This window comes from Tachypleus tridentatus, chromosome 10 (assembly GCF_004210375.1).
Source record: "Tachypleus tridentatus isolate NWPU-2018 chromosome 10, ASM421037v1, whole genome shotgun sequence".
NCBI lineage: Eukaryota > Metazoa > Arthropoda > Merostomata > Xiphosura > Limulidae > Tachypleus > Tachypleus tridentatus.
In genome coordinates, this window is record NC_134834.1 from 42,703,453 (window position 1) to 42,718,237 (window position 14,785).

The 14,785-nt window shown below is 32.9% G+C and overlaps 1 protein-coding gene across 4 annotated transcripts in view; it reads left to right on the forward strand.

The window, feature by feature from the left end:
- The window catches only part of LOC143229151 (transcription factor collier-like), a 105,712-nt gene that overhangs the window by 77,667 nt on the left and 13,260 nt on the right, over positions 1 to 14,785 (forward strand). For 3 of the 4 annotated variants that reach the window (XM_076461035.1, XM_076461034.1, XM_076461037.1), the window contains exons 8-9: positions 10,636 to 10,753; positions 14,279 to 14,421. In XM_076461035.1, the coding sequence (XP_076317150.1) occupies positions 10,636 to 10,753; positions 14,279 to 14,421 (261 nt within the window). The remainder of the gene's footprint in view (positions 1 to 10,635; positions 10,754 to 14,278; positions 14,422 to 14,785) is intronic. The other variant, XM_076461036.1, reaches the window with a different exon arrangement.

Genomic DNA, 14,785 nt, shown 5'->3' on the forward strand with positions numbered 1-14,785 from the left:
AGTCATCGAGATGACAGAATTCTGAGGAGAAGTTTGATCCTCCCCCAGACGTCTTTTCGGTGGAGTCTCCGCTATTAGAACATAACATTTGAAATACCTTCTATCTTGATTATAGCTAAGAAAAATGCTTAAAATTTTCATAAAAAAAACAATACTGTAGACTATGATTCATCGAAAATTATCCATAATGCTCAACACAGCATAGCTTTATCCGTTTCCCACTTTATGCGAGCATTAGTGTCTGTAATCTGGAAACCTACCGCCAACATGAGCAATACCACTTGAAAGTACGTGTTTTAATGGTTTAACCAACCTGTTATCCTTCACTCTCAGCATCACGAAGCTTTATTTGACGAAGCTTTATTTGTCTTCCAACCTAATATGTGCTTTAATGCTTTCTATATTTAAGTCTCCGCACCACGCAGCTTTAGTTGTCTTCTAACCTAGTATATGTTTTAATGCTTCCTATATTTAACTCTCAGCACCACCCAGCTTTATTTGTCTTCCCACCTGATGTGTGCTTTAATCTATTTATTATCATTAAGAACCAAAATATTTTCGTTTTTTTGTATTTTCTCTTCAACCACCACCTAATAGAGAAAATGCTTCAGTCCATATATTTGAAAGTGTTTAAATCAGTGGTTCTTAACATCTCCTTGACTCAGTACTTCTTTATACACATTAATGGACAGTCGCGACACAGTAAATACAGTTTGTGCAAAAGCAACTGACTTAAAAAATACATGCTAAGTAAGTAAATTACATGTTTTCTGTTTTGAAGTCTGGTCGAAACCCTTCCACAAATTATGACGACCTAATTTGGGTCTTGTCTATATCCACCAGCAAATCATATAAAACAGTGTGTCTTTAATATTTGTTTGCACAAAATGTTCAAAGTTATTTTATTAATAACACAAACACACATCATTGTTCAATTATAAACAACACAGCAAGAACAAATAACATTTTAAAGAAAGTTTGTAATCCCCATATTTTAACATTTCATACAATGCATTTCAGATTTTCACCTAATTATCAAAGGATAAAAAAGCAGTCGTTAGTTGTAAGTTTATTCATATCCAATTATATTACATTTTCATATAAACAAAGTTATTTTTAATTAATTAAGCCATGTGCTGCTTAGTGTTTCATGCGAATCTACGCTTTGTAGAATACACTTCGAAATGAAAAGCCGTTATTAAATATCATAAGTTCTCAAATTCATAATATCTATTTAAATTTAATGTAGCTTATCAATCATAAATAAGCTTCTTTATAGATATTTATATTTAATTTGGCTCATTAGTTAAGAAATATGTCTCAAATAATACCGACTTAGAATTGATTTTTAGCCTTTTGTAGAGTTCTAGCGTTGTACTATCCACTCTGCTTTTTTGTAACCTAATAGCCATCAGTTTTGTTTTTGATGTTAACAAAATTTATGTGTTTAAATTTCAGTCGATGAACAACAGATATAAGACCTATTACTAACATAGTTTAACCACTTTGGGAAAATATTGAATTCAAAATAAAGCAAAACTGCTATACTCACAGAAACTTCATTACACATTTCCAAAAATAGCATCGCCCAGTGTGAAAAGAAAAGTTTAATAAAGAGGTACAGAAACATATGTAACTATGTAACTATATGTAACTATAATTTAGGCACAAAACAAAACTGCGATATACTTAGTTTGCATTAGAAACAATAGGAGCAGAGCTGATGGAAATGAAGTAATAATTTTATATGATACCGTTGACACTTATTTCATACAAGCTAGAGATAACGTGACGTTTAATATTTATACTCCGCTTAATTGGATTTAGTGATTTACCTGTTTATATTTAAGATCATACTGTTTTTTACAGTTAAAAATTTGGTGTATGTCAATTTGGACTATCTGTTTTCAGTCTCCATTAGTTATTTATAATTCCAGTATTCAAGTTGTACGTTTTTTTAATGAGATCCGAAGTGGCGTGCCTCAGTCGGTCTCTCATTTTCATCGAAGCCTATTAAAACAGACAAACACCATTCGTCCTCGCTGAGAATTGACAGGCTGATTTAGATGTACCAGTTTTACTCCTTTAAGAGAAGTAGACAGCCGGGTTGGGTCAGAGGAAACACGTAACTTTAGCCTCTGTGTCTCGGACGCAAAAGAATTACGAATATTTTAATCACTCGCCAAATTCCTGCACCAAAGTATGGAAAAGAGAAATCGACTGAGTTAGTGTTGTGTCATAAATACGTAAATATATCATATCAATAAAAAGATATAACAATATAAAGAAAACACCATAAAAGGTAAGTTATGTAGCATAAACAACACATAAAATTCAAAGAAGTTTTCGGGACATTTAAAAAAACTTCCTTTAAGCAGTGGCTATTAATTCACTGAATTAATACAAAAAGCATGAGCTATCTTATACATTATTAATACGATATACATTATAGACTGTTTTAATGGTTGCACAAAGTTTTGCAAAACCTTTCATGGTTTTGTTTTAGTTTTTAAGACTGACTTTCGAGTGAATATCAAATTACAATAGATAATCATTTTTTACTATAGTTTTACCAGACAAATATACATGATCATGACATGTATTGCTTCCATAGTCAACATATATAAAATACTATGTTTTGGAAATACTAAAAACATTTTATCTAGATTAGTACCAGACGTTATTTTTATTTTTTATTGTTTCTTTTTTTGAAATGGTTGGTTATCTATGATGTCTGAACCTCTAAGACTACTTGGTTAATTTTAAAATTTCTTCGATAAATTCCTCCATTGCACGTGAGTTTTCTTCGGGTGTTGTCGCTAATATTACGTCCATGAATGTGGCACGTGAACTCATTTGTACTGTTGAAAAAGAGTAATAGCTCTTGCTGTTACCAGCGCAGGCCTTCACTAGAATGTCTAATAATTGTGCCTTACTACAGTTAGGATAGTTCCAAGACTTGATGATAGAGAACTAGCAAATTCCAAATGAGTTTACACACTTCACTAACGACAAATTTTTTTTTTAGAAAATTGGAACTAAGCCTCTTCACTGTTTATTTTGGAATAAATTAAATTAATTATATGATTTTATTTCTGTTCCAAAAAATTGTTCTGACTTTCATCAAATCAAACAGAACGATTGGAATGATAAAAGAACTGTGATATTGTTCTTATCAAGTAACAAAATTAGCGCATTTTATAATTTGGTTCATATTTTATAGTGTCTAAAGAGTTAACAGACAATAATAAAACAATAATGCAGTACTAAATGCCATCCAGTTTAGATGTAACTTCTATCATTTTTTAATAACTGAAACTAAATCGTGTAGCACAGGTGTGTTTACACTTTAATTTTAGATTGAATTTTGCTACGCCTACTTGTGGCAATGAAGAACAAAAATATCCAAAATTTATAGCATATTTTTATTTTCTAAGGCTTATCTCTTATGTTTACCTCTCGCTTATAAAATTTAGTTACTAATTCATCTATTATAAAAGGTATTAAAGTATTAATAAAAGTATTTCATATTTCACCCACCCACTAAACCTTCTCAAAGGAAGAACGGTTTAGTTTAATCAAATCTCTAGTTTACGAAAGTTAACTATTCTTATAATGAGTAGTGAAAGATGTTTTCTTAAAGCATAATATAGTTAATTTGTAAAATTAAAAATAAACTACCCCTAAACAGAAAATTTAAAAAGCAACTAATAGATGTGTGCAGATGCAAGTTTAAGAAATTAAATTGTTTTTCCTACTTCCAATACTGCTTTTTTACTTATAGTATACTTATATCTTCGTTGAATAAAGATAACAGAAAATAATTTATTTTAAAGACTCCCAATAATATTTTAATAGTCTGACTGCTTTAGCTGATATTGACGTTTTAACTAGATTTGTATCCGATACTTTTGGATCTCAGAAAATAAAGATTTTTTATAAGGCGAAAATAGCTTTACAGAAAGAAAATTTTATGTAATCGTTCTTGTTAAAGATTGCTGTTCTGCTAAGAAGATTCCACTGCAGTTGACCTTTGTGGAATATACAAGGGTTAGTGTTACTCCAGTCCTTGTTACATGCCCTTTGTAGTTGCATTTTGCGGAGGAATTATCATATTGGCTTAGACAATTATTTGTTGTGATGGAACTGTACTTTATTTTCATCCAGTCAATAAAAAAATGGTATTTTATCATAACACAGTGGTTTCAGCACGTTAGTCTTCGCATTGGCGTAATAAACTAAAAATAATAATAATAATTAAAAATAAATGTAAATCCCAATCTACATCAGATTTACTACTTTATTTTAAATTTTGTTGGTTTAGAGGAATCCTAACTCTCATACCTTGTCCAGAGTTACTGATGAGGGATGGAATTTCTCGAAACCAGTATAATTTAGTGAAAATTGGTAAATGTAATACAAGAGTAGGTTTCACACTTAGTTTTGGCATTTTAAGCTGCTTATTTGGCTGAATAATTTTCAAAAATAAACTATTAGCATCAGAAAGGGTGAGAAAGACATTTTAAAAAGTGTATATGCAATAGGCCCAATTTTTTTACTAAAACCTACATTGCAGATTTCGCGTTTTTGTCCAAGGTTACTGTTGAGTATAACAAAGTTATAAGTTGAATTATGTCTTGAATTTCACATTTACTTTTTAGTAAATTAGGCTTATAGGTGCAAATTGTTGAACTGCTATCTTCTTTTTTTTTTTTTACTTACGAACAGTAAGCACATTGCTTCCATTGCTTCTTGGGGTTTCCAAGTTCTAACGGGTTTAAAGTTACATTCACAACATAAATTTAACGACCTAGATAAGTATTGACATTTCAATAACTAAACATTCCCGTCAAATAATACTGTGTAAAAAAATAAATATTTATCACTGAAAAAAAAAAAAAAAAAACGTTTATATTTTCATGTATTAAGGAAGATCGTGTTTCATTTGGCAGTTGAACATACAACACAAACACAATAGTATGGATACACAGGTTACAGTGTATATACGTAATATGTTATTTTATCTATCCATTTGTGCTCTTCTGTTTGCCTTTGAAGTTAATTTCTTTCATGTCTAACTAACTGTACAAATATGCGCAGTTCGAAAGTGTTCTACCACCAGGGATACTTACTCACTCAGTATATTACTAGGAGAAACAAATGAGCTGTATGTTTATATAACTTTGTGCCGCAATTCGCTTAGATCGTGACTTTTATTTCTTCGTGCACATAGTGACCTCATAAACTTGTTGGTTTAGAAACTGTATCTCAGAGTTAACCAATGAAACGACTTCTTGCAGTATATTGCCTGCCAGCTATAGACGCCAGTCTAGCATCCACCAACACGCCCTTGATCTGCAAACTAGTTCACAAACAGTTTATCTAACAAACTTAAAGATACGAAACATCGACCAGTTTAATATTCTGAGCAGCCGTCGCGCCCTTCAACAACGTGTACACGAACTTAGGTCGCCAGAAATAAGAACAAAAAGTTTATTTAGAACATTATGCTATTAATGAATTTGGATTTTATTTCATAAACTTCAAATATTTTTCAGTTTTGCTACTTACAAAAATCGTAATCTGTTTGTGAACCCAGAACAAATATAAAGAAAAAAACCCTTTTAACTCGTGGAAACAATATATTCATAAACTTGATTTATATAGGTTAATCTGTTATGGTTATTTTTCTCTTGCAAAAGCCAACCAGTGGCACAGTCGTATACCTGCGGACTTATACCGCTAGAAACCTGGTTTCGATACTCGTGGCGGGCAGAGCATAGCTAGCACTTTTTGTAGCTAATGTAGTGTAATGTACTACGATATTTCTTTGATTTCTATTAAACTGGTTTGTAGGAAACTGAACACAATACTTATACATACATATATAAGTCTTAAGCTATTTTGTTTGGTTAAGTTATGAATAGCTATTAGTTGTTTTTTCTCAGACACTCTGTACCATCTATAAATATAAAATAGTCCTTGGGGTAAATAATAAAGTGTCCTGTTACAAAGATGCATAAAATTGGTTTTTCATAACTGATTGACAAATAAAAGGTGATACAAAATTACAACGAAGCTTCGTCTAACAGGCCTGTTGCTAAGTTGAATGTAACTAGCTATTCGTTAAAGTGTGACTCATGATATAATCGAAGCTTTAGCTAAGGTGAATGCAAACCTTAGAAATTTGTAAATTGTCAAGCATGATTTAAGCGAAACTGTGGCTAAGGTTAATATAAACTTGGTTAGTTGTTAAAGTGTGACGTAGCCAGTGGAATGACTATAACAAGTTTGTTAAAGTGTGACGTAGCCAGTGGAATGACTAATAAATTTAACTGTGTCAAAACTTATAGACAAAATTATGAGGATTATCTTATGAGTAATATGCTTGATGGGCTTAATTGTAGAAGATAATTAATGAAATAATTCGATGAAAATAATGAACTAAAACATATAAAAGAAATAAACTAGCACTTTTAAAAAGTATAAATAGCTTCATAATTAAGGGTTAAAGTAAGGTTAAAAGAAGTATTTACGATTTAATTGTGATGTAATACTTTAGTGTGATGTTATGTGCTTCCCAAGTATCACCAGAATAAGCATTTATCCAGTCAAGTAATTTCTTTTATTGAATAAATGCTCATGTGTTTTTGATCATCCAAGGAAAGTTTTGTGAAATCTTGAAAATTATAATATATATTGAGTACCTCTTAACGTTTCGCCTTCTGGGATCACCTTAGAACGTTGCAGTAACTAGAAGTAACTAGATTACTAACACTTGTCTTACAATTTGTTACAGAATTTATATTTCGATAACATTACCAATGTAATACTTCTTAGCCTTTATAACTTCAATTAAACATATTTACTTCAGAGCAGGTTTCTCTGTATTTCCTGTATTACATTCAACTAAAATTATGTAAAATCAGTACATTAACATTATCATGGATGAATTATTTAAGTAATCATGGTTTTAACACAAACGTGCTGATTACTGAAGAGTAAAGTGTAAAAAAGTGCATCCTTGTATTGTTTATAAAATTATTTCTGAACTGAAATGCTGTAAGTTGATCATAATAAAGAAACGTTATAAGAATATAAGAAAAGCACTTCTTACATCGGGATGTTGGATGAAATACTAAAACATTTTTGTTGTAAAAAGTTGTGTACTTGATAATGATTGCACTAGTATTTCAAATTTCATACCATTTCTAGAAACTAAACTTACTGTAAAAGTTGTAAATCATAAAAACATATAGTTTAAGGGTAAGTACTCGTTGAGGGACGTCCGTCTCCAGGGTGCTGTACTCGTAGTAAGTGCTCTCATCATTTATTTTGATGCTTCTATCGTCCACGAAATTACACACCTAGCCAATAATTTTTAATGTGATTCCCAGTTTGGACATTTTGCATCTGCGTCCGTTGTGTCAAACTTTCTCGAATGCTTTTTAAATATCTAGAAAGTATACGACTGTACATTGTCTTTTTTTTTATTAAATCAGTGTATTATTTCTTCTGTTAATCTTATGAGACGCTCTGTTCTTTGTCTTGCTTTTCGAAAGACATTTTGCATTTTCAGGAGTGTTGATTTAGTTTTAAGGTAATTTATGAGTTTACTCTTTGTGTTTTTTTAAGTAATTTTCACAGATTGCTTATTAGACTTACGGGCCTGTAATTGTTAGGGTTATTCTCTGTTGTTTTTTTCCTTTGCAACATATGAACGTTGACGTGTTTCTAAGTAGTTGGTATGTATCCTGCTTTTATACATAAGCCATATAAAGATCTGAGATGTTCTAAAACCCCAGAAGACCTTTATTGAGTGATATAGTTTAGATTTTATCTCATTTTGGTGCTTTATTTTCAAATGTTTTATGTTTTATTGTATTTTTGATACTGTGATTGGTTTGATAAGTTCTTCTGTTGTGCTACTACAATGAGTGCCCTTACTGATATGTAATGTGTACAAATTACTATCAGTTGTGATATAATATTCTACTAGGTTTATGTAATGGATGCCCATGTTTGAGTCGTCTGGTGTTTTGATTGTTTTTGGAGTTGTTTTTTAAAGATATGTGCTTTATGTTTATTCAAGTATGTTAGTTAATTATTATGTTTAAGTGCAGGGTAGGTGATGACAGTTGTTTTGTTTGACTTTGTAGCTTTTTTATATGGGACCAGAAATCTTTGAGATCTGTTTTTGAGTTTATTCACGTATGGACAATGTCACATGTTTGTGCTTTCAATAAATAGCCCAATGTCGTTTCTAATTTGGTTTCTGAGAGTATTTGATTGCATTTTTGTTTGTTGGTTACCAGTTGTCATGTGCTCTATTTTCAGTCTTCTTTGTTCCTTTATTGTGTTGATTATGTTAATGTTTGGTTGCCAGTAGGTCTGGGTCTTATTTGTTGATACTTTTGGTAGACATCTGCCACCTGTTTCTATGAGACTCTCTGAGATTACCGAGTTGTACTGGTTTATATCCAGGCTGGTGGTGGTTGTTGTGATGGGTTTATCTGGTTACTGAGTTGTTCATGTTTATATCCAGGCTGGTAGTGGTTTTTTGATGGGTTTATCTGGTTATTGAGTTGTTCATGTTTATATCCAGGCTGGTAGTGGTTTTTTGATGGGTTTATCTGGTTATTGAGTTGTTCATGTTTATATCCAGGCTGGTAGTGGTTTTTTGATGGGTTTATCTGGTTATTGAGTTGTACCTGTTTATATCCAGGCTGGTGGTGGTTGTTGTGATGGGTTTATCTGGTTACTGAGTTGTTCATGTTTATATCCAGGCTGGTAGTGGTTTTTTGATGGGTTTATCTGGTTATTGAGTTGTACCTGTTTATAACCAGGCTGGTAGTGGTTGCTGTGATGGGTTTATCTGGTTATTGAGTTGTACCTGTTTATAACCAGGCTGGTAGTGGTTTTTTGATGGGTTTATCTGGTTATTGAGTTGTACCTGTTTATAACCAGGCTGGTAGTGGTTGCTGTGATGGGTTTATCTGGTTATTGAGTTGTACCTGTTTATAACCAGGCTGGTAGTGGTTGCTGTGATGGGTTTATCTGGTTATTGAGTTGTACCTGTTTATAACCAGGCTGGTAGTGGTTGCTGTGATGGGTTTATCTGGTTATTGAGTTGTACCTGTTTATAACCAGGCTGGTAGTGGTTGCTGTGATGGGTTTATCTGGTTATTGAGTTGTACCTGTTTATAACCAGGCTGGTAGTGGTTGCTGTGATGGGTTTGTGTCGTAGGAGCTTCGTTAATATCTACTCATATTTCTTTCAATTTACCTTTTTGTAATTAAATTTTCTGTGTGTTTTGTTTGATATTTGTGTGGTGAAAGATCTAATATACCCTATGCCATTGAATAGTCGCTGTCTGAATCTTCTTCTACACGTTGAATGTTAGAAATTTCTTTTTTGATGTTGATCACCCTTTACATAGGTCTAGCATGTCACTGAAGTGATACGTGTTGGTGTTGTATCGTTTAGTAGGTAGATATCTAAATCTTCTAGAAATTATAGTAGATATGAATTCTATTAGCATTAATGATTCTGCAACCGAGAATTGTGTTTTTGCTATTGAAATCTCCTATAATAATATATTTTTGTGAGAAATGTTGTTGTTTAGTAGTGTAGTGTCTAGTTTGTTTTGAGGTGAACAGTATAAACATACTATCGTGACTGTTTGTTATTGCTTAGAAGTTCAACTATTGTAATATTGTCATTTTCTGACGGTAAATGTACTGTGTTTATAGATAATTATTGTTGTTTTTTTATAGTTGTAGTATGTCCCGTTCTGAGGATTCCTTGTTTGGTTTGTCTATTCTTTCTACTTGGTATCCAGTCATTTCGAAGGAATAGTAGTTATAAATCATTGTTTTTGTAATAAACATCTACACCTGTGTTTGTGTTGATGTGTTCGATCTTATCCCGTTTGGAAACAAGGTCGCCTTGGATATTTATATGTAATACAGTGAGAGTATTCATTGTGATATGATGTTGGTTAGAATTTTTTGTGCCACATGTTGTACCAAATATTTCTTGCTGAGATTGATAGCCAGTGCTATAATGCTCATGTTGTTCTTTACTATATTCTTGAACGTAGTCGGTAATTAAGTTGATAGCTACTATTGGTAATTCTCTGTTACCTTCATTGTTAGTGTTTGTGCTTTGTCTGCTGAGCTTGTTTGTTAGCTGCTGGTGTTTTTCTCTAATTTGTGAATGTGTTTGTTCGTTTTGTGTTTCTTGTCTTATTACCCCTGAGTATATTCCTATTTTTGTCGTATTTTCATCGGCTTTCTGTGTCGGTAGTTGATCATAAGCAGAGTAGAAACATACATAGGTTTGTTTGCTTATCTGAGACGTCCCTAATTTTGCAGTGATTAACTAGACAGTAGACAGCTAGTCAACACCTTCCATCGCCAACTTTTGGACTACTATTTTACCAACGTATACTGGGATTGACCATCACATTATTACGCCCTCCTAGCAAAAGTTACAAGCATGTCCTGCGTTTGATGATACTTTTGAAAAGTGTGTGATAACAATGGTAACGTTTAGTTCTCGTATACACTGAAATATATATAGAGTGTGTTTTAAAAACTTTTTAACACGTTTATGGTTATTTTCTAAAACAGGTTGTTATTTCCACACAAGTTACTGTAGATGGCCCTCTGTTGGCAGTTTCCGACAACATGTTTGTACATAACAACTCGAAGCATGGCAGAAGGGCCAAAAGACTGGACCCAACAGAAGGTGAGAAAATGTTTTCTTTTCATAAAGGTTTAATTAGCAGCTTTAACACCACCACATAGCCTGACAGCTGTTAAAAGTAACTAATCTACATATACTAACATAACCTGTATTATTCATACCGAGGAACTCTTGAAACTAAACCTTCGATTAAGCATTGAAATGTCGCTCTTTGGTGCTTAAACTTTAAAACATCTGTTAAGGTACTTAATTTCCCTGTTTACTTTACTTCCTAGTTGAAATATATTCTATACAATTTATACTTACTTAATCTTGTTAATTAATAGTTTTTATCATATTATGTAAAGGGTTGAGCACGTTATATTAAAACGACTTAGATATATGCAAATCATCTGATATAAAGTCGCTGTGGAATGAATTGTTTGTTTATTTAAATTGAGCATAAAGCTATACAAGGAGCTAGCTGTGCTGTGCGAACCATAGGTGTTGAAAATTAGTTTCTAATATTGTAAGTCGGAGGCATACCGCTGTACCACTGGGGGTTGTGAATTGGCATGTATCAGAGCTGCATTTTGACATTGCTTAGCGTCTTGTATGTAGATTGATATTAACAAATACTGATCGCTTTGGGAAGAGTATATAACAGCCTTTGCTGATAAAAACGGTTCATACCTACAACTCGTAAATATATGTTTACATCAGAGACTTAAAATTTCCTAAACAGAAATATTTCTTATGATTAATGACATTTGAAAACACATGAATATTGATAACTTGGAGCACTTGGACCCAGCTATAGTAAGCTGAATACCTCGTTTTGTAATAGATGAGAGTCCACAAACATATATTGTCTACGTGCCTTTGGCAACAGTATACAACATAATAAAGAATGATCTGTATTTGGAATAACGACACGAGTCACGACTGTACAATTTCAGTTGTCGTATATATCAAACAGACGGAAAATGAAACGAGTATTCATGATATCCTACGAAATGATGTACTAGTCAAGTCGTAGATGTAGCGCTTATGAATTTCTTTGCAATCGGATTATTGCAATAGGTCTAGATAACCATTGTCTTGTTATAATAGATGGTGTATTGAAAACCTAAAGGGAGGAAGGACGTGTTTATGGTATGGCATCCTTATAATGGAGCTATTGCAATAAAACCCACGTTGTAGAGCTCTTGTCCAGACGTACGGTCGTCGTATGGAATATGACTCGACATAGCGACATAGACTATCTAAGTTTCCCTGTAGAACCAAGCTACATAATGAACAAATGAAATACGGGCGTCGTGTAGACGAGGAATAAGTTTAAATTCTGTTAAAGGTTTATGATTTAAAAAACTATACACATAAAATTATAATATAGAAAACTTGAGTCATAAATTTTCGCTGACAAACCACGGTCTCGGTGATTTATCATATCTATTTGTGGTAATGAATTCTTTAGAAAACTCGAGCATGATTTGTGGACCTGAGTATCATGTTGTCACTAGCTAAGAACAATCTCGATGACTTCTGAGACCTTTTGTAAAATTTAATTCTGTCTAACTTCATGCATGTTCACTTCACAAGTTTTCAGTGACTGAGCACGATGTTTACAACAGCTTATATCTTTATGATAAAAAAGTACGCAAGAAACTGTGTTCGCTCTGAGAAGCTGAAGAACGAGTTGTTACTGACTGAGTAAATGCTTAGTGACTTATCAGATCTTTCTTTGGCAGCAAATTATGCAGCAAACTCATGCATGCAACGAGTTATAAATAACTAAGCATGACCCCGGACACATTCCAGATCTTTCTGTAACAACGAATTATATAGGAAACTAGTGCCTGTGATAAGTTGTCAATGAAAAAGCGCTACCTTGGAGACTTCCCAAATCTTTCTGTAGCAATGGATTCTGTAGGAAACTCGTGCATGTGATCCGTTGTCACTGGTCAAGCACGACCTCAGTGACTTTTCACATCTTTCTGTGACAATGGATTCTTCAGGAATCTCGTGCATGTGATTAATTGTACTGGTCAAGCAGGACCTTGATAACTTCTCACATTTTTTTGTGTTAATGAATTCTTTAGAAATCTCGTGCATGTTCTCCAGGACTTGAGTCACGAGCTGGTTCCAAGTTTTATACAACCTTCAGCAGTACAAGTCGTCGGTATTTCGGCTTGGTGCAGTTCCTTTGGGATTTCCTACATTGATTGGAAGATACTTTAGCTCAGACTCCGCTGTACCACATCGAATCACACTTATTGAGAGTTATCAACTCTCATTGGCCGCTGTTCCTGTGCTATAGGGTACCAGTCACTTCAATTTATACCTCAATAATGTCACAGTTTAAAAGACTCCTGTTTTTGTGGTTTTTATCAAGACCCTCGTGTCACAAGACTTCCTCCATTTCCTGTCTGAGATTCTACTGAATTTGTTGTTTTGTTCACGTTACGGAACATCCCGAGTGTTTCACAGTAATGAGAGAAATGGGAGTTTTTGTAACGTACAATATACAGTTTTACTTCGTAGTTTGTTGCATTGCGTTTGTTTGTTTTGCTCTGTTTAAAATTCCAGAGAAATGGAAAAAAGCAGAACAACATTTGTTTATTATTTAAGAAAGTTTTCACGCTAGCTTTTGTTAATATCTAACTAATTATAGGTTTGGTTTGTTTTGTTTTGAATTTCGCGCAAAGCTACATGAGGGCTATTTGCAGTAGCCGTCCTTAATTTAGCAGTGTAAGACTAGAGAGAAGGCAACTAGTCATCTTCACCCACCGCTAACTCTTGAGCTACGTTTTACCAACGAAAGGTGGGATTAACCGTCACATTATAATGCCCACACGGCTGAAAGGGCGAGCATGTTTGGTGTGACGGGGATTCGAACCCGCGGCCCTCGGATTACGAGTCGAGTGCCTTAACTACCTCGCCTTCCGGGTCCTAATTATAGGTGTCATTATTTTTAAACACATTTCAGAAATGCATGTTTTGGATATTTTATACACGATAATGAAAGCTAGAGTTTAATAATTACAATACAATCATAATATTATTCTTGATTGATTAATTGTTAAGTATGAAGGCTCATAATGCTAAAAATCAGGCCCTGCTACTCATTGTGGTCAGAGAACTGCGTAGTTTTGCGCTTGACAACAACAACAAAAAATTCTCCGTAATGGAGTATCAATTTCTTGTTATTAAAAAGTAAGCTAACGTCTGAGTGCCTAAAAACATATATGGCTTAGTGGCATTCATATAATAGTTTGTTACTGCTTTCGAACCTTTTCTAATAATATTTACAATGCTTATAATAAAAAAAAAAGGAAATGTAGTGTGAGAGAGAACCGGTTCAAACGGTTATTGTGGTAAAAAAAAAAAAACAGAGAGCCGCATACCTTCTGTATTCATCTCAAAGATTATGCAAGCTAAAATAAGTTTTGCATAGAATGTTATTTTGGTTGATTTACATTTTTAGGTATAAAAGCCAAATAATTAGTATCTTTTAAAATATTTTAGAAAATATTGAGTATGATATTTATTCCTTGAGTATAATAAAAATACTTAAACATTTTTCAGTTCTGTTTACAGCAACACCATGTATTAAAGCCATCTGTCCCAGTGAAGGTTGGACGACAGGGGGCAGCACAGTAATAATCGTTGGAGATAATTTTTTCGACGGTCTTCAGGTTCTGTTCGGTACTATGTTAGTTTGGAGTGAAGTAAGTTTAAACTAATAAATATTATGTGCTATTGTTTATTCAAAGCGATCGTATTTGGTTAAGATTAGTTGTCATTCTAAACAAAAATTCAAATAAGTCAATACTTCAGTTTGTAGTATTACTGAAATATATATATATATTGAAGCACAGTAGAAGTTTACACTAAATCAAAGAAATAAATTTTCAGTTTTAAACTTTGATTCAAACTCATATTATAAGATTTTGTTTCGTAACACATACTAAATAGACGATAATCATAAAACAAACAAAACATAGAATTTTGAAAATTTACATGTCAGTTATTATTCAAGTGAGAAATTTACTTGTTTCCTTGTTAAACTTGAGAAGTTTAATTTAGATAAAG